This window comes from Falco peregrinus, chromosome 4 (assembly GCF_023634155.1).
Source record: "Falco peregrinus isolate bFalPer1 chromosome 4, bFalPer1.pri, whole genome shotgun sequence".
Lineage (NCBI taxonomy): Eukaryota > Metazoa > Chordata > Aves > Falconiformes > Falconidae > Falco > Falco peregrinus.
The window spans coordinates 78195945-78215919 of NC_073724.1; the positions used below are offsets into that span (position 1 = coordinate 78195945).

Genomic DNA, 19975 nt, shown 5'->3' on the forward strand with positions numbered 1-19975 from the left:
AATACTCAAATTTACCACACTTTGCCTGTAAACCTTAAGGCTTTTTCGCAGAAGTATTCTCCCTATTTTACAAGATGGTTAAACTAAAACATACTAAAGGTAAAAACACCACACAAAATACAAATAAGATCTCTGTAAATGCTTTTCAGCTTATCACAAAGGACACTTCTGCATTCTGAAAGGTCTATTCACAGTAATCATGTTAGTAAAATATTCTCTGGAAACTGTTTCTAAAACTGGATGTAACATTCATTTACATGTATCTGCCAAGTTTTTAAATGTTTTAGAAGCTAAACTAAAACATGTTCAAAATGACTCATTGTGGTACCAGAATATGTACTGTAGGAAATAAGAACTCATTTACAAGTGGGAGAAATACACTCACACTTCATCTGTGGGAATTCACTAGACTTCCCTTCCAGTAAACATTATATTTTAAAATAATCATGGAAAATATGTTTCTTTTAACTGAAGTTTATGAAAAGATTTAGACAGCTGGCATAACAAAAGAGACTTACAAAGATAAATGTAAAAACTCTCTTAAAAAATAATTCATAAATAATTCTGCCAAAAGATATCAATTTAGCAATAAAAAAGGTTGCAATTATTTTTGCTTACTGTAATGGTAAAACTAAAACTGTTTAATACAGTTGCTCTGTATAAACAGATAACCATTTAAGACAAAGGACAAAAGGATAATTTGATTATTTTACGAAGTAAGAGAACGTAGCCGAGGGAGAGCCCTGGCAGGCAAACAAATAACCATAAGGTAGCTCTTTTCCAACATGCACCATGTCAATTACTTTCTCTTCATCTGTACATTTCAGTAATGCAAGTACCTTGCAGCAAATGCACTACTTCAAGAATTTTTCTTTCTTTGAAAAGAGGCATTCATCTGGCACCAAGAAAATAAACCTGAGATTTACCCCATGTATCTATGTGTATAGAATACTTTGAAAAAAGCCCAGAACTTTGACGTAACACAGAAATTGGACCCAGATTTCATAACCTGTGACTGGGAACAGTGTGTCATAAGGGACAAATCTAAAACCAAAAAACCAGCCTCACTAGCTTCTAAAAGGCACACCGCCTGTAAAAACAAAAACAGCCTAGATGAACATGCAACAGACGAAAAAGACACAGTATTTTCTCACCTGGTTTTAGGTCTAAAAATCTTAGAATTAAGGTATCAATTGAGGCTTCTCTCCATCTAATTCTGGGCATTTCACAGGGGCACAGGATTACATCAGTCACACTGTGGTCATCCTCTACTGTTTAAAGAAACAGTCTATATTGAGTATACTCAGATTCAAGAGTCAGTTAATTGCCTGAAGTGAGGGGCATATGAAGACAAGAGAAGCACTAGGGTTTCTAATTACTTTCACCTACTTATAGTACCATTTTGCACCAACAAAACTTTATCCCCTTCCCATAGGGTTTTCAATGGGACAAATTCTTCTCCTCTCTACAGCCCACAATCAATTCTAGTGACGCCAGCAATGTATCCAAGGTAAAATGGGAAAATGTAGCTTTCTGAAGCATCTGGAAACTTATGATCCACTTTATATTTCTGGAAAAGAAAAGGTTAAGATCTCAGAGAAATCAGAGCAAACATTAAGCAAAATTTCAGAAGGGATGAATCAATGCACTTATATATCTGTTTACCCATGGCAATGAACACTTTCCATGAAACAATTAGCATATCCATATAAACAATTCCAGATGGCAAGTTCCACATCAAAGATTAATCTAGATTACATACATATGCATTCCGTAGTATTTATGTTAAAATACCAGCCAAGAGCTGCAGCATTTTGACAATACAGCCAGTATTTAAATTTTAGAAGATATACACAGATAGGCTTATAAGTGCAAGTGTGTACATTTACATTTTATGTATATATTATGAAATCTAATATTTTAGGAAAAGACTAAATGACTGATAGGTATAAGCATTTTACATAATGCCCAGGCTTCATCTCAAAGGAACCTAAATGATGTTTCTAATACACTTACTTCTACAAGTGCTCTGCCATTTGATAGAAAAAGTTTACTTCCCTTTAAGAGAAAGTTTAAGTTATGCTGCCTATACGATTATTTATTCTGTGGGTGAGAAGCTGGCATAAGCTATGGCAATTTTTTTGCTTCTGGAGTACCTAGAAGGGGCATACACACACAATCCTTACCCTCTCCATACTTCATGAAGGCAGTCTGCAGGTGGCCTGCACGACTTCGTTTTCAGTTGTCAACATTAGTTTCCTTTTCAAGTACAAAAATCTGCTGTTAAACAGGGCTTACAAGAAAAGGTCGGGCAGTGCATGTTCACGTGAGCAACATGTATTTATGTATTCTGTCTAGTGGCAAGACATATAGAAGATCTTTATTGCTTGTAGTAAAGTCGCTTGATTCACCCTTTCATATGCACCCTTCCATTCCATCTCTGTTGGGTTTCTTCATTTCCTAGGTTCTCTGTCCTTACTGCCTCTCATCACACTCCTACCACAAATCCTCTCACTAATCACCAGCTACCATCAGCAGCAGCCCAGCATATCCACTTCCATGCAACGCTTCCCTCAGAGGCCCATCCAGAACAAACACTCCCATCTCACTTCGGCCTTGCTAAAGTTCTGTTTGTAAGTAACTTTAAATATAAACCCAGCTCACACCTATAGGCTCACTGATATAAATAACTCAAAGTAGTACTACCCTTTTGGTGTCCCCATGCTTCAAATGTCATACCGCATCTAAGAGCCACTATGCCTATATAATGTTTGGTAAAAATGCTGCTATCGTCACATTACTACCCTACAGCTATTCAAGGATCAAGGTATTCCTTAGCAAGCTCTGAACTCTGGTTAACTACGCATTGAACATTAATTGCATGTTCATTTGCTGGTTTCACAGAATATTCTTACGAATTACCCAGACAGTCATATAAGTAGACAGAATTATGCCTTTAGATCATTTAGCTAGGAACACAAACAGCTGTAAAAATTATCTAAATAGCTTTGCAATGAGTAAACTAAAGGACACGTCCTTCCCACTACCCAATATGTGATGGAACAGTTCAGTGCTGAAGGCATGTAGTTTCAAAGAAAATTTACTGGTCTCCCTGAATGTAAACAACTCTCTAAGCCAACCTTGACAAAGTCTGGGATACATTCTTGAGGAAAGCTTGCCTAGAAACAAGACCATACACAAGGGAAGTCAGCACTACAACTCTGGTCTTCCCATTCTCTTCTCATCAAGGCACTGGTCACCAGACAAGGCAATCTCATGATGGCAGAAAACAGCAAACAGGCTGCCAAGGACTTGCATGATTGTTCCATCAGTTATGAACGGTGGTTTCATCAGTTGTGAGCACTACATATAAGTATCATATGTCGCTCTCTTTTGGGAAGTCCTCAGTATGATGAAGATTAATTAGGCATTAGACTAAGGCAAACAGCTTGTGGCTTATGGCCTAAAAGTACCTTGGCTCACTGATGTACATTGTTTTGGTAGCATGTTCATGAACACAGTATGACAGTCCTTCATTTATTCATTTACAAATGGGCTAGCTACTACCCTCAATTCCAGAACAATATGTTACCATTTTCCTTAATCAGGAGAGTGAGTTACATGAAACAGGTATCACCACCGTGCAAGCGAGGACCAGTCTGAGAACAGCAGAGCTAGGCTTACAGTTATACCTAACATTTTCTCAACATTTTGAATGTGACAAGCTCTGGGCAAAACTCAGCCCAAAGCACACTCTCATAAATATTAGTCTTCATGACTAACATTTCAGAGTTTCCCATGACTTTACCATGAGGTCTGTAAGATTACAAAGCTGTAACTTCCTTCTCAAATCACTTAAACACCTATTTGGACAGAGTGTTCTCCAACAGTTTGTTTTCCAGATATGAGTAGCATCACATCCCTTTCCAGAGGCTAAGCAGAATGTAACCACAGACTCTGAATGTAATTGCAGAAAACAATTACTATAAAAAGAAAAATGTTTTGGTTTTATTAGGCTGAAATATAGTATTACATAAATAGCCATCATTTGAATATTAGAATTTTTGTACAGCCATACAGAAAATACAATATCCCTGTTCTGAAAAATTTAGCTTTTGAATAGGCATTACAATACACAGTTTTGGTAGACATATGCAGCTCACAATCTCTGCATGTATTTACAGCTATGTTGTGATTTCTGTGTTCTTCTGTATTCTAAGAATCATGTACTTGGAGTTTCCTATAAACCGGTTCTTTTCTCATCTGCCATTGCAGTGTTAATGTCTTGGGTCACCTAATGCTGTTAGGGGCTTCACACACAAATCATCATCCTTGTGTCACAGAATGCCTCTTTGGAGGAATTTATAACTGCTTTCAAATTTGTTCTCAAAGGACATGATGCATTTTCAATCTTTCCAGTCTAACAAAAAACCTAAGGACTTAAAGAAAATATTTACTTTTAGGTACTTAGTGTAATAGCCATCACTTAATTTTAACATTTTGCCTTTACTAATCTTAGTGTTTTAAGATTAAGGCATTTTGGCTAGCAGGAAAGGAACAGGTAAAAAGGGAATTTCAAGGCTTAAGGAAAATCTTTATGACATGAGGATATGTTCACATTAAAACTTTCCCAAAGCATCCTTCAGAGGCTAATAATATTTTGTGAGAATTATTTCTTCAGAGCTGGGGAGGAACTGAAATAAAGAAATTTCTAGAGCTATAAATATAATTATTGAACATTCATTGCACAGTAAGAGAGCAAACTTCAAAGTTTGCTCCAGATGTAATGAAGCTCACAAAGGTCAGTCATCAGACTAATATCATTTCTATAAGCCTTGACATTGATAATTCTACAACACCAAGACAGTTACAGTTATGAGGTGACTGGTTACAGCTTAAAGCACTCATTCTAGAAGAAAACTATCTTGGCTAAGAATGTAAAATTTTGAGATCTTTATGAGGGAACAACCAAAGACAACGAGGCATACCCTAGCAAATGTGCAGTCTTCCTAACACTACTACTTGTCTATTTGATCAAATCAGTTAATTAGGTATTCTCCTTCTGTTTATTAAAATGCAGTTTAGAATCATCCATTAAGATGTAAACTCCAAATAAACATAACCTCAGGAGAACAGGGAAAAAAAACAAGAGTAGGAGCCTCCCTAGTCATTTCAGTGGAAATATAGGATGCATAGAATTGTTTTGTTATGGATTTCAGTGATGCTTCTACAGCTTGGAAACAAACTAGACCAGTCACCTAGGAAATAGACTTTTTTCCCTGCTTCTCCATCATTCTATCACTCCTGGTCCCTTTCCTGCCTTCCCTGCATCGACTGTGAACTTCCAAGAGCGTGTCTTTCAGCAATTTCCATGACGCTCATGGAATTTTACCCTTTTAGCTATACTTTGTACTTAAGTTCTTCATCAGGAGAACAAGATGAAGGTAGTTTTTATGGGAAATGTGTAGTAGTTACTTTGGCAACGGCTGAAATCTAGACAAGGTCTAACACTGACAGTAAAGGGCTCAGCTTTATTCTGATAGAAATCCTAAGCATTATCAAAATTACACATATGTATCATACTATAGAAGTCATAAATGAATACAGAAGCAGCAAATTATTATTATTTAAAAAGTATTTTAGAAAAAACTAATGAAGTTAATTGAAATTGAAGATTTAAAGTGGTAATTTTTGAGACCTATATAGCTCAAGGGACAAAGCACCTAATATACAAAAGTAGCAGCCACGTCTAGGGAGTAAAAGGCTATGACAGTAATTTTTAATATAGGGTTATGGCAAAGAAATATTCAGTATGGATCTTCTTTTTATCGATTATTTAAATCCTCGCTTTATACAAATATTCTTGAAGAGAGAATAGGCTATTATTCAAATATTAGCAGTAAGTCCAGCACACAAATACATTGACTTAATTTTTACTTTAGAATCCTGCCACTGCAGTCAGCAACATCTGTATTATAAAAACATGTTATTAGAAGGGGCAAATAATTAATTTTAATGTTTCTATTAACAATTAACATATAATGTAATAAATTCTAATTGAATAATGAGATTCCTGCATAATCAGCAGAGATTCTAAATGTGAAGTGGAACATTTATTTATTCAGTAAATTTATCCAACTATCTTCTCATCTAAGACAGTCCTTTAGGTTTGTCTGCAATTAGTAATATATAGGGATCTTAATTTCATCTAATTTAAACACTCATTTTATGAACAGGATTGATCACTTCTCTGTCACCTACAAAGTTTAAGACAAATGACTAAAAATCAAATAGCATTAATCTCACCTCTAGATTTAATTATAAAAAGCACCACAATTACAAAGAACAAAGAAAACAGGGGTAAAAAGACAGACTAAAATTATAAAGATTAACGGATAGACTAAAAGAAGTCTCCAAAATATATACACAGCTTGCAGCTGACTGGAAAGAAATTAAATAGGTAAAGACGAACATACACAGAAGTTTTTGCATACTTTTTTTAACCTATGAAGCACAAACAATTGCTAATAAGAAATGTCAGTGACTTTTATTCTATTTTGCTTTTTATTTTAGAAGGGCATTTCTAAATAGAAACACTAAAAATACTCCTAAAGATATTTTTACCTGTAGCAGACTATCCATTAAAAACCTAATAGCTTTAAATACCTAAGTTATATACATCAATCTACAAATGTTTGAATAATAACCAAAAATACTTTGAAATCTTCATAGAACAAACCTAAGGCTCTTAAATATTTTTTCGTTGCCATCATCCTGACTTTACTCAACCCAACTATAAAAACATTGTTTAAAAATGCCCTTTCGTCATCTGTGCATATTCAAATAGGATAAAAAGATTACATATTTAAAAATATCCTGTAACCTCTTAGACAAATGCAGGAATTTGAACCTCCCATTAGCTTTTACAAAGCTTTACCAAGGTTTTTTTTTTTATAAATAGCACCCACTGCAAAGTTGAAGGATTAGTATTGCCATAACACAATCTTCTTGAATACTCTTTTTCTGTTTAGCACATACCTATTTTGTTTCTTCTAATTTTTCTACACCTCTCATTTTCTCATTACAAAAATAGGAAAAGAAAAATCACCTTGAGTACATTGTGAATGGCAATCAACTGCAACAGAGTACAATTATTTTTTTTGTCACTAAGGAAAGTAAAATTTTGTAAGTTCACACTATCTATGGATTTCCCTTGTGTTCCTGGTAATTCTGGAATTTTAAACCCAGCTTCCACTAATAGACTAAGCTGTAGATTCCTGAAAAAAGACATTAAACTCCTTAAGTTCTAAATGAAGTGAACAATCAAAGCCAAGAGATGGCTATTGTAGGCACCCCCTAAGGTGAAGTGCTCTTTTAGGAGTTCATCCCAAATTAGACCTTAGAGTCCACTTTGAACAAAGGAATCACTTCAGTTTTATGTTGCACCTTACATGAACAAGAAAATTTAAGCAGCAGGAAAAAAATGATAGAAAACCAGCATGTATTTGTTCTACTTTTTGGTGCTGTTCTTTTGTTGTTGTTTTGTTGGGTTGGATTTTTGTTTTCAAGGATAAGGGAGTAACAGATTAACAGTCAATAGTCTAAAAATAACACTTCAGGAATATTCAAGAGAAAGAAAAGTTGGAACATATTTAGTATGTATGCTTTACTATGTAATAAATGATGGAGATGTTATGGAATTGTTCTCATCATTCAACCCCTAGACACTTCCAACTGAGGTAATAGACTTTTGAAATTAGAAAAATAAGTCTTAGTCAAATTACCAGCAGTTTAAAACAAAGTGAAAATGTTTCCATTTGGTCATAATTTTTTTTAGAATATGTGTGACATTGACCACAGCTTAATCCAAAACATCAAATCAGTTAAGTTTTTTTCATTGTCACGAGAAAATGAAACATGGATTCTCACACAGAATTTAGAGCTATATAACAGCAAAGAAAGAAACAAAATTTATACCAAATGTCATAGTGATCTACTCAGAGGTTGAAAGTGTAGATTTTCTCAATATAACCCTTTCATTAATATTATCATTTTCATATTTTCTTGGCATTTGTAAACAGCTGTTTAAAAAAAGCTATCACAAACATCAGTAAGAAAAATGATAATAACTGCACTTGACTAGAAAATTGGGTATTAGTTACACTGCTGATCACAAGACTTGCCAGGGGCTTTATTTAACTACCATTCAGGCCAGTCAGCATTCCACATGCTTCTGAAGCTTTCAAACATGTTTGTTTATATAGATTATGATACCAGTGGTAACTACGATGAGTCACCTTGTTTTCATTAAGTAGAACTAGCTGTTATAAACACTTAAATATAGAATCTAACACCACAGGTATTCCTTTTTATCTTAGGGGTTTCCGGTGACATTAGAAAATCTCTTTGTTCCAAAGAACTGCCACATGTCAGTCCACAGTAAATTCAGAATTTGGGGTCTTTTAACTTCAGGTGTTTATTCCATCTTATCATGCCAGTCTGTTGCCTTGCAGTTCAATTACATAGATAATTTGGAATGCATAAAAAGTCAACTGTACTGTGGTTAGAAGTGAGGTAGTTTTCAAGAGACACACTTACATGTTAAAGAACGGAAGCACGGGTTTTCCATTTTCCCAAACAGAATTTTTTTTCACTGAAAAGCATAATCTTCTGAGGAATAATCTGCTTCTTTGAACTCCAAAAAACAGTATTAATCAATGAGGAAAGCAGAGTTCTACTTAATTGGAAAGCTTATCACCAGAAAAAGCTACCATCTACCAGGAGGGCAGACGCATAAATGTATTAAATAAGATGACAACAAATGACATATTAGTAACTTTCCTTTTTTTCCCCCCCTCTAAAGCTTGTATATTAAAATCTTCTTCTTACGTTTCTGATCGCAGGGGAACTTCCCTCCTCAAAAAAAGCCACAATATGAAAAAAATGACAAATTATATGAGTAGGAATACAGCAGAAAAGTATTTTCTCCATTTTTTAAGTTTAAAAATAAATATAGTAAGAATTATAAACTTGATACTTTCACTAAAAACGAGAAAGCGCATACTCAAATTGTCATATGCCAAACCGATTTTCTAGAAGAGCTTCCAGTTAGAAATTAACTATCCACATGCCATAGTAAGCCTTATCACAGTGAAAGGTAGGAGTCTCATCAGCAACAAACCCAAGGTTGAGTCACATTATTAGCATTTCATTTTGACTTAGATCAGTTTTGAACAAAATTTCCTGGTTGTCCCCACTTAACCACCTTTGATTACCACATTTTGGTTTGCATTGTGAAGCCATCATCTCAGTTTGCTAACTGAATTCCTTTCTGAGAATCCAAGAACACCTACAATGCATTCTAACCACTGAAAGGCATTCAGCACCCTTGGGCCCATTCAGCCTGAACCAGAAGTAATCTGAAGTCAAACCCCTGAAACTCAGCACGCATATCAAGTCCTCTGACTCACCTCTTCTGCTCTAGAACTACCTGTATTGTTTCACACCACTAGTTAGCAATGACGTTCTTTCAGTCCTTAGGCAATGCTACTCCTTCAGTAACACCACCACTGCAATTTAGGAGTTATACATAAAAATCAAAAGCTTTAATTAATTTGTGGCTATGCTTAAGTTAACAACTTTTTAAGAGATTACTACTTATAATTAGAAACAGGATAATAAGACTGCTTGTAAACAGGTAGAAAATCAGTCAGTTTCCTTCTCCGTATGAATAGTACATATAGAATAGTACATTTGTATAGACGCTATATTTTAAACATGGCATGAAAGACTGAGAAGAGACAGCAGTAAGAAATGAAACGTAGCAAGTGTAACTGTTCATGACTACTGCTCTCTATACACAGTTTACAAAAACTATTAATTGAAGTCATCATACAAGAATTTTCTATTTTCAACTAAAGAAAAAACCCAACAGAACAGGTTTGGAGTTTGACCATTACTACTGTACAGTATGAAATCCACATTCTTGTTATGAGATGCATAATTATATTTGCTTGTCTTTGCAGGATCAAAGAAAAATCAAACTTACATATTGTTACTGCACTGGTAACAGCAAAAATTACTACTAGAAGTAAATCTGTAACTTCATTTAAACAAAATGTTTGTAATTCAATTTATAAGCAGAAAGCCAAAGTAGTCATTCCTCCTACCTAAAACTCCTGAAATATATAGTTATACCTTTAGATTTTTCTATATGCAGTTTGAAAGATACTTACTGTTCTAATAGTTGATCATATTTCCTTAAAGCATCCTTTTCAGCAATAACTGCTCTTTCTTTTTCAGCAACAGCATTATCTCTTGCTTCTCTCAGATTTCTGAAGGAAACAAAAGTTATTCTGTCAAGCATCTGTTAGGAAAGACTGCTTTAGTTCATGACTTACTACAGACTGATCTTAACTTCAATACCACCTTCTTCAGTTCTCATAGAATGATAAAGGGGTTCGTCTATCTGTATTCCTATTCATCACAGAGACTTTACTTCAGATTACTTTCATATATACCAGCAGTTTCCAGTTCTGAAATTTTAAAAACAATGACCAAGCCACCTATTTATATGTAGAAACATATGAATAATTCTAGAATAGTAGAACAATAAATTGCTTATTTTTTGTATGAATTAAATAAATTCCAATAATTTTGCTTGGTACTTCACTAATAGCTAGGAGAATGCTGTCCTCCTAGCTGATATGATTCACAACTTTTATGATAGAGCAGGAAAAGATTAGCTAGGGATAGAAATCCTACTTCCACATACAAACTAACTGGCTAATTAGCCTGAACATAGGTTATTGCATATCATTGCTGTCTCATTCTGGGTTCTGTTGCTGGCATCATTTTTGATCTGCATAGAACCATAAAACAAACACAAAAATTTTATTGCAATTAATCTATACTTTTTCAAATTTTTAACCATGCATCAGTCAAGACTTGCAAACTACCTGATTATTATTTCACTGACACAAACGAGAATACTATGATATGAAGAATGCTACATAATTTGTGTTAAAAAATTACATAGGTATTAACAGTCTGTTAATCTGTAGTCTGCCTGTAGCGTAACACAGCAATAAACTAAATGGAAGTACTGCTCAAGGAGTGCTTATAAACTGTATCTCCGTTATTTAGTGCAACACAGTAACCACCAATTTGCAGAGTGAACACTGGTTGTTGAGCACCAGACACCTATGTTCTGACTGTTCTTGAGGATTTTACTTTACTCCTGGTTTGTTTCTTTGACTTGAACACTCACTAGCATTTGGAATATATTAGATGATCTTAAAGACTCCTTTCAATTCTGTTTCATCTGAAGGGGATCCTGTTCATGCCCTACAAATGTGGGCACAATACCACAAATCCAAGCACAAACTGTTAGGCAAGCGAAACCAGGGCAAGCAGCAATGACTAGGGGATTTCACTTCAAAGTCACATTCTTCATCTGAACTAACCTATTAATGTAAATGCAACCAAGCTCTTCCCTCTGAAGTTGTTTCTCCCCTGCTCGCCCCTAGGAGTTTTTCTACCTTAAGCAAAGTGAAATTACAGTTTCAGGCAAATTTTGAGGAAAAGAGAAAAGTCAAGATAATAGCAGCAAATGGAAAATTATTAAGCCCACGTAATGTTATCCTAGGTCATTTTAGCCACACTAAAGGTATATAATTTTTGGATGAAAGATTTTTCTGGACTAAGGAAATGGTACTTTTCTGAACTCAAAGTAATTCATATGAATAGGAAATAGTTACTTACAAAGAATCAACATCAGAATTATGCAACAGTTAACTGGCTATGAGAGAAAGATAACAAAATTTTCTCTAAAAACTGAGTTACTGGGCTACAGAATTTACCAATGAAATTCAGGGACTTATCTTGAGAGTAGATTCTTTAAAACTAACTCATACCAAACTATAAGAACATGGCAATTAGTGTTGTTAACCACATTAAGATCAAACGTATTATGTCTCAGAATAGGAGTGCAATGTTGTATCCTTAAGACTAGAGTAATAGAAGTGGGATAAAAATAAAATAGTAGGAGATATACTCGTTTAGAGAATAAACTACTTTGCTTAACTGAACAACTAATCAAGTGAAAATGCAATAGAAGGAAAAAAGATACATGAGGTGCTACTTAACCAACCAGATAATAATCACAGATGTGATTTAACAAGCATTTTAACAGAGCTAGGAACCATATTAGCAACACGGCCAGTTTTCAGATTGTGTGACTGCAATTTTAAAAAAGGTAAACCACCTATATGATGGCTTCACATACAGGCCATATGGACCATCAGGTATCTAGCAAGTCTAACATACAAATGAAAGTACCCTTCTAAAATGGGACAGAAATACTACCTACAGATTCATGAACACGTATGGGGAAAAAAAAAAAGGTGGGATGAGCAGAGGAGAAGCAGAAGCACAAGGATATCTATATTAGCTTTTGAAATAAACCACTTAATAACTGCCATTTATTGCACTTCAGTTTACACCTCAAAACTATTCTAGAGTGCACAAATTGGATTCCAGCCAGATTGAACCAAGTCAGAAGATGTGCCCAGGGAGAGCATCTAACGTGCTCAAAGCTCCTAAATTGTGTTTGATCTATGGGAACAGACTACAGCTAACTCAAAGTCCAACCTCATGCAGATATTCACATGCTCTGTGAATTCATTCATGCTTGCTAATGCAAACACAGCCAATGCTTACTACAACCAAACAAGTGAAACTGATCCCAAATAAATTTAAGAATGAAAGCATCACCTTTTTATTGGTGTGTGTTCCCACCTCCACATTTTAGCTTCTTGAACTGACTCATCCAAGTGTAAAATAAGAGCCATTAAATTCAAAGGAAACATCAAGCCCATCAGGCTTGGCAAAATGCTAGGGAGTAAGAGCAACTGAGTATTACATTAGTTTAGCTGTAATACCATTCCATGCCTTGAGCCTGAAGATGAAAACAGGATCTTAGCTTTATTTTCAGTCACAATCAGCATCTCATCACATCACACAAATTTACTGCAAACTGCTTTGCCCACTATTTAGAGTTTCATTTGTTTTCCTGTTGAGAGGCACCTCAGTCTGGGAAGTACTGTCTCACGGTGGAATTATTTAGCATTTCATAAAAAGAGCATATGTTAAAAATCCTTTTTATGCAAAATAAGAAATCAAATCTAAATTGCTTCTGAAATGTAAATCCTTATTTCAGTGAGGAACCAAACTTCCGTAAATTGGTTCCAGATACAAATTAAATATATTTCACTAGCTTTCTCAATGATACACAGATCCTTGTAAAATCTCCAGAAGAGTGGAGGTTTACCTTGTAATTCAAAATAAATGTGTATACAGGAAGTGGTGTATATGCATGTGTGTGTATATATTTTACTCACACTTACAAAACTACACAATGATGTAATTTTTTTAAAATCAGAACCTTTCAGTTGACTGGAAGACAGACAGAAGGAGTCATGTTCTTTTTTCACTCTTCTGAGTGGTAACAAAACTACCTGTCAGAGGAACAGATGCTGATGCCACAAATGTCTTTTTACTACAGTCATTTCCTGCTCTACACAAGACACTTTCAGGACATTTACAATGAAATTATAATGAATTATTAAGCACTGGTCCCATTTTAAAGAAATAAAAGGGGCAAAAAACAAGCTCAAAAAAAAATCCAGCACCAAAAGTCCAAACCCTTATATCCCAAAAGGCTTATGTATGTACCTAACACTGCATGTAACTCCATGGAATTCAACAAGATGACACACATACAAAATCAATATGCACGTCTTTGCAGGACTAGGATCTTCTTCAAAAGGGAATTTTATAATAATTCACACGAAAAGAGTATTTTTTTAATCAATACTGTAAACAATCTCAAATAGATTTATTTTAGATAGGCATAAGTTTTATTGGTTTCCCTTCATTTTTTTCTGCTTTACTTTCTGCATCAACACCACCTCTTCTGGTTTCCTGGCAGTTTCAAGATTACCTCTATTCCACGACAAGTAAACCAACACATTTTGTATTAACTAACTAACACTATACATCTAAACAAACTTTGAACCACTAATGTTTATCTAGAAGTCAACTAGGATTATAACTAAGCACAAAACAGTACAAGTACAAGCCATTTTTGCCCTAATTAGGTTACTGCCTGTATCTTATCTACCTGTTTTCACGTTCATACATCTCTTTTGAAGTGCTTCTTAGTTGCTCCATTTCTTGATTTGTTTTCAATCTTATTTTTTCCAACTCTTCCTGCAGTCTCTTTTCATATTCTGTTTTATAGTGATCTCTGGAACAAACAAATACACAACATGGGAACTTAAAATTAATTACACTGGCCAAAATATCAAAACTTCAGGTACAGCTGTACAAGTAGAGCAGAGAGCTTCCTGATTTTACATTCTGTTTTAATACTTATTCATTTTCCTCCCAAATTGCTTGAAATACATATTAGCTTATTTGTCATACAAACTGAGTAAAAAACAATAGGAATAAATAATATTTAATTGGGAATAAATAAAAGCTTTCTGCATCCTGTTTATTTTTTAAGAAAGTAATTTGACATTGATTAATGATGCAACATTATGCTTAACATTCTTCCAAAAATTCTTTGTCAGTCTCTACATGAGTGTTTATATTCATTAACTGCTTAAAAAGAAAAAAATAATAATTAGTTTCCTCACTTTCCAAACTTTTATAGCTTCTTCATCACTGGATAAGGGTTGGTTAACTTGCTAACTTACAATACTGCTATGCTACTACAAGACTTTGTTGTATACTATTTGCACCTCAAACGAGCAAAAAACATCACAAGCAACACTGAAGATTACATGCTGTGGAGATTTGTGAAGTCAAAAAAAATTTCTAAGATTTGGGAATTTATCCTGTCAATGTGACATACAAATTAATTAATTAAAATACACATGTAAGCTTTTAAGCAGCAGATATCAGAATATTCCAGGATAAAATAATTTAATTTTAGAGTAATATTGACATGTTTTTACAACTTTGAAGCCCGTGACAGATCGCAGGGAAACCCATGAAGAATTTCTCCTACAAAACCATAAAAAAAGGTTTATCTTGTAAGTACTTAACAGCTAAGGAATGTTAAAATTTTATAGCATCTAGTTAATGTTCAAGAATAATCAATCAGCAATGAAGCAACTGATAGAAATTACATGTTTGGAAATAAAACCACGTTTATGAAGAAATATGCATTTACAAGCCTTTTAAGCTTTAGATTTCTTCTGATTTCAAACTGTGATAGCCCATAATTTTTAGAAATCGCTACTTGAGCTGGTTAAACACTCCTCCACGTTAAGTAAAAGCTCCAAAATATTTAAATGTCAGAATGCTTGCTATACAAGTTTCCCTGTTTTCTTTTTATTGAGACACTGAATTTCAGCTGACCTTTCAAGGCAAAAGTAAATTTATCCCCTCTCCTTCCTCGATCACACCACACTACAGCGAAATACTTTATGAAGATCTTTGATACAATGAAAAGTTTATTATAAACCTCCCCCCCCTCCCCAAACATTAGAAACATCTAATATTCTTTATGTGTTATAGGGCACAATATGTAGGCAAAAAAAAGAAAAAAAGGAATGCTAATGATCAGGACCTCTGGATACAACTCTTATGTGCAGAATCAATGAGCAATACCATTTTCTTGGTACTTAGACAATTTGCTAAAATATTCTGTCATAGCAGAAATTACACCTTCCCTCCCATAGCAAGACTGCTGAAAGTCAGGAAGGTTCACTGAAAAACGTAGAAGAATGTGGAAAAGTTTTGAACACCCACAGTGATGTCACCAGAAGACAGTTTGAAGTGACACCTTATCTTTATTACGATGACTAAAATAAATAAATTGTGGAGTAAAGGGCATATTCCCAGTATATGTTGACTGCTCTTCCAATGCCTTTTAATAAACACCAACTGAGTTGCTGCTGAAGCAAAGGACGATCCTTTGTGATTTTTATTCCTGACTTGCTGTTATGGTCTTCTGCTTAAGCAGCAATTAAAAATGTGTTTGCCTTACCAAGTTGTTTTGTCTTCTTCAGGCTGCAGGATTTAATGAGCTTCTTTCCAGGCCTACTATTAGTAAGGCTTTATATTGTGAATAAACTAAACATGATCTGAGCATCTCAATGCAATGAGGGACTGTGTTTTAAGATTGAACATATAAAGGGAAATAATTTTTGTTGGTCCGTGCTTACATATAGATTCCAAAGAACTGTAGCTATGAGCTTCTGCCATTCATCTTGGCACAATCTCAACCTATTTTGAAGTGTGTCTTAGTAGGTACAGTTTCCTCCTGCTTTATTTTTGTACCTCTCTAATTTATCTAACAAATAAATAGGATTCTGTAGAGCTCTCTATAAGAAACCTAACACAGATATGATGAACGGTTTAAATTGGGATGCAGTCTTGGAAGATGCACACAAAGTGTGTACACATGTGTGGGAAAATATAAAGAAGGGACAGCTTCTGCAATATTGCAGATGACATTTTAAATCACTTCACAAAAGTATTCTACTACCCCCATTTTACAAGAGAAATCTTATATTAACATTTTTACATTTTACATTATGAAGTGACATATTCAAAGTTCATCAGCAGGTCAGCAGTGAAACCTTGAATAAAACCTAGGCTGCCCAAGGTGCAGTGCAGTGCTACACATGCTGCTCCGTACACTACACTGTCTTCTCTGCTATGATGCATTGTCTGTGCATAAGACAATAATGGTCACTAGAGGAGAGAAGACATACCTGCACTATTCATTGCAGTTAATATCTGTCCTATGAAAATTAGCATCATGAAGGGGTTCTCCAATACCAATGATGTCAAGAGAGAGATTTGTTAACAGTACAGAATCCCAGTGACAATATCAAGATCTCTAAAGGCAAAGTGAGAGTCACAGAATTTCTCTTTTGTTGGTATCAAAATGCAAGAGACAGAGACCTCTCATATTCCAGAGGACAGTGAAGCAGGCTTGCACAGTATCCCAAGCTGTGGTAGAGGCAAGCTACATATGTCTCTTTCTAGGTTCCTCAAATAAAGACACCTCTGTAAAAGCACCTCTGCGTCATTATTACAGGATAAGGACTCACAGTGGTTTTCTAGAAATAGAAATCTAGCTACAAGAGTGACTGCTTACAAGCACATTTCTAGAGGAAGACTGTCTAGACCTATGTGATTTTTTAAAACCCCATTTAATGGCAAGTCCTAAACATGTATTTAAAATGCAGAAGTTCCATGTGAGCATAGTTCCGAGATATATATGAAAACAAATTTTAAAAAGTTTAAGTGGCTGCATTGAAAGGAAAAATAGTATTAAAACCCCTTCTGATATGGGATGGAACTCCATAGCTGATAATTTCAGTAAAGTGCTCTTCTATTTCCATTTATATAACAATTTGTCTTTTAGTTGTATTACAGGGGAGTCATATTAGCACACTATCTTAGTTGTACAAGGACACAAGATTTATAGATGCTGTTTGCAGTTCCATCTTCTTGATTCAAACGGGAGGCAGCTGAAGAGAAGCTGAACCTACTTCATACTCTAAGTTTATTCATTCAATCCAAAGCTGTTTTTGTAAAGGACACTAATAACCAAAAAATGTTTTTGTGTTCATTACTGAAGTATACACATGCAAATATTTGATGTAATTTTGGGATATATATTGAAATTATATTTGTTGGAATCTAGATGTAGGAAAGTAACATGAACTAGATAAATTTTTCTTATTCAGAATTCAAGTTAAATGTGGTTTGAAATTGAATGATGCTTTTAGTCATATAATTTAGTTTTAGGTAGTCCTATGAGGAACAGGGAGTTGGACTCAATGCTCCTTATTGGTCACTTCCAAATTGAGATACTCTATGATTCTATGAAATTTTCTAACATAGTATTACATACGTAGCAAGATATGTAGCTGAATAGCATAGTGTTTCCTGTGCCACACCCCATATGTGTATCTATACCAATTCAAATGGCATAAGAGTTTGAAACTATTTACCACTGTGTCAAGCACACAATGATCAACCTATTTCTCAAGGCTACATTTAAATAATCTGTATTCAAACCTGAGGTATGAAAGACTGATAGCTCTAATACCTGATACGAAACATACTATGTCCCATTTTAAAGATTTGTAAAAATTAAATATATTTTATTTTGCAGTAATCCTGCAGATTGTTTTTCAAATACCCCTGTTTTCAATAAAGGTCGTTTGGGGGGCAGGGGACAGGAAGGGGGGGCCAGCAGGGAAGGAAGATATGTAACATACGCACTTTAAAGAGTTTTTGTCTCTTGTAATTTACTAGTTACATCCATAACCTTCTATATACACCTAAGAGAATACTTGCTTTAAACTTTCAATGCTGACTCTTCACTACTATGGTCTTACATCACAAGTTTAAAAAAATATTTCCTGATACACACTAAGACCTCAAAAAAATGTTCTGTTGCTAGTTACGGAAATATGGTCTAGCTTCCTGAAAGTCAATATTATTTCTAATTAAACAGGATTTGTGCAAGAAACAAGGCAAAACAGTTAAATAACTTGTCTACTGATAGAAGAGAACACACAATAACTTACCTAGATGCAACATATTTTTCATACATTTCCTCCCTAGCTCTTTTAGTATCCTCTAGCTGAATCTGAAGTCTTTCAAGACGATCTTCTTCATGAGCACGGCGAACACTGAGCTCCATGTTCTGGTGATTAAGATAATCTTTATCCTTTTGCAATAAGCTGAGGGATTGTTGTGTGGTTGCCAGCTATAAAAGGCATTAAAAAGAACACTTCAACATGAACTTCAAGATAAGTATTTAACCTATGTACACATATAAGTGTTTTCATTTTATCTCTTCTGTGAAATCACCTGAACCAAAAACCCCTATGTAACATGTTTAATACGAGTAAGTTGGTGAAGCTTTATGCTGAAAAAGATTAAGAAGATTATAATTTTAAGCATTTTCATTATTTATTTCTGGTAGCTGGAACCTGAAAAAAGAGATAAAGTGTCCTTTAATCTTCCGCAGTATTCAAATAGCCAATATCCAAATGAAATATTGAATAGTGATAGTACTGAATACTACTACATCAGAAATACCAATGTCAAGTCTTGGTGCCAATCTCTCATCATTTCTCAGAGTGTTACTGGCTACAACACTCTGAGAAACAGAAATGAAAAGTTTAAGGGCACCAGAGATTATTGCTCTGAAAAGAAATGGTAAAACTGCTAGTTCTGGGACTGAAGTATACCACGACTGCTGTGGACAAGGTAATGTTCCAGACCAGCATCAAGGGTTCTTATTTTAACTTCCATTGCTATACAGAAGGCTGAACTGATGCCAAATTAGAGACATGAGTATCTTGTGAGTCTCTGTAACAGCCTTCCCAATTACCAGAGCAGTCAATTCTACTACTCCAAGAACATCACGATGTGGAAGAGAGTAGTTTCCATCTATTCGAGGTGAACACTGTCACACAACAGCCGCAGAGCATAATGGCACGGGTGCAGTGGCCCAACCCCTTACCTATGACAGCAAAACACAGCTTTATCAGCTTAAATAATTTTGCATTTTTGAGCTCCTGAGGCCATCACGTGCCAAGTTCAAAGAATGATAAATCAATAACTTATCAATAATATGTCCCCCAAAGCTATAAAGACATCGTATACATTCAGCCCTCCTGAGTCATAAAAGGACTAAAGATTACTTAAAGGAGATATGAAAGTCAAAGACACGGAGCAACAAGTTAAATAGCTGAGAATTCATAAAATAAATAAATAAATAAATACATACATAAATAAAAGCTCTTAGAGGTGTGCTTCTCTCCATCTGCCCGCTTGCTGAGCACCACAGAGGGTGAGGTATAACTGCCTGTCCTATACTTTGTTTTATTTAAGAAAAAACCATATCTGTCCTCCCTCTCTCTCTCTTAAC

The 19975-nt window shown here is 34.8% G+C and overlaps 1 protein-coding gene across 1 annotated transcript in view; it reads right to left on the reverse strand.

The window, feature by feature from the left end:
* The window catches only part of PIBF1 (progesterone immunomodulatory binding factor 1), a 121202-nt gene that overhangs the window by 76081 nt on the left and 25146 nt on the right, over positions 1-19975 (reverse strand). Inside the window, exons 8-10 of the mRNA XM_055802761.1 lie at positions 18624-18805; positions 14183-14308; positions 10236-10334 (exon numbers count right to left, since the gene is read on the reverse strand). Of these exons, the coding sequence (XP_055658736.1) occupies positions 10236-10334; positions 14183-14308; positions 18624-18805 (407 nt within the window). The remainder of the gene's footprint in view (positions 1-10235; positions 10335-14182; positions 14309-18623; positions 18806-19975) is intronic.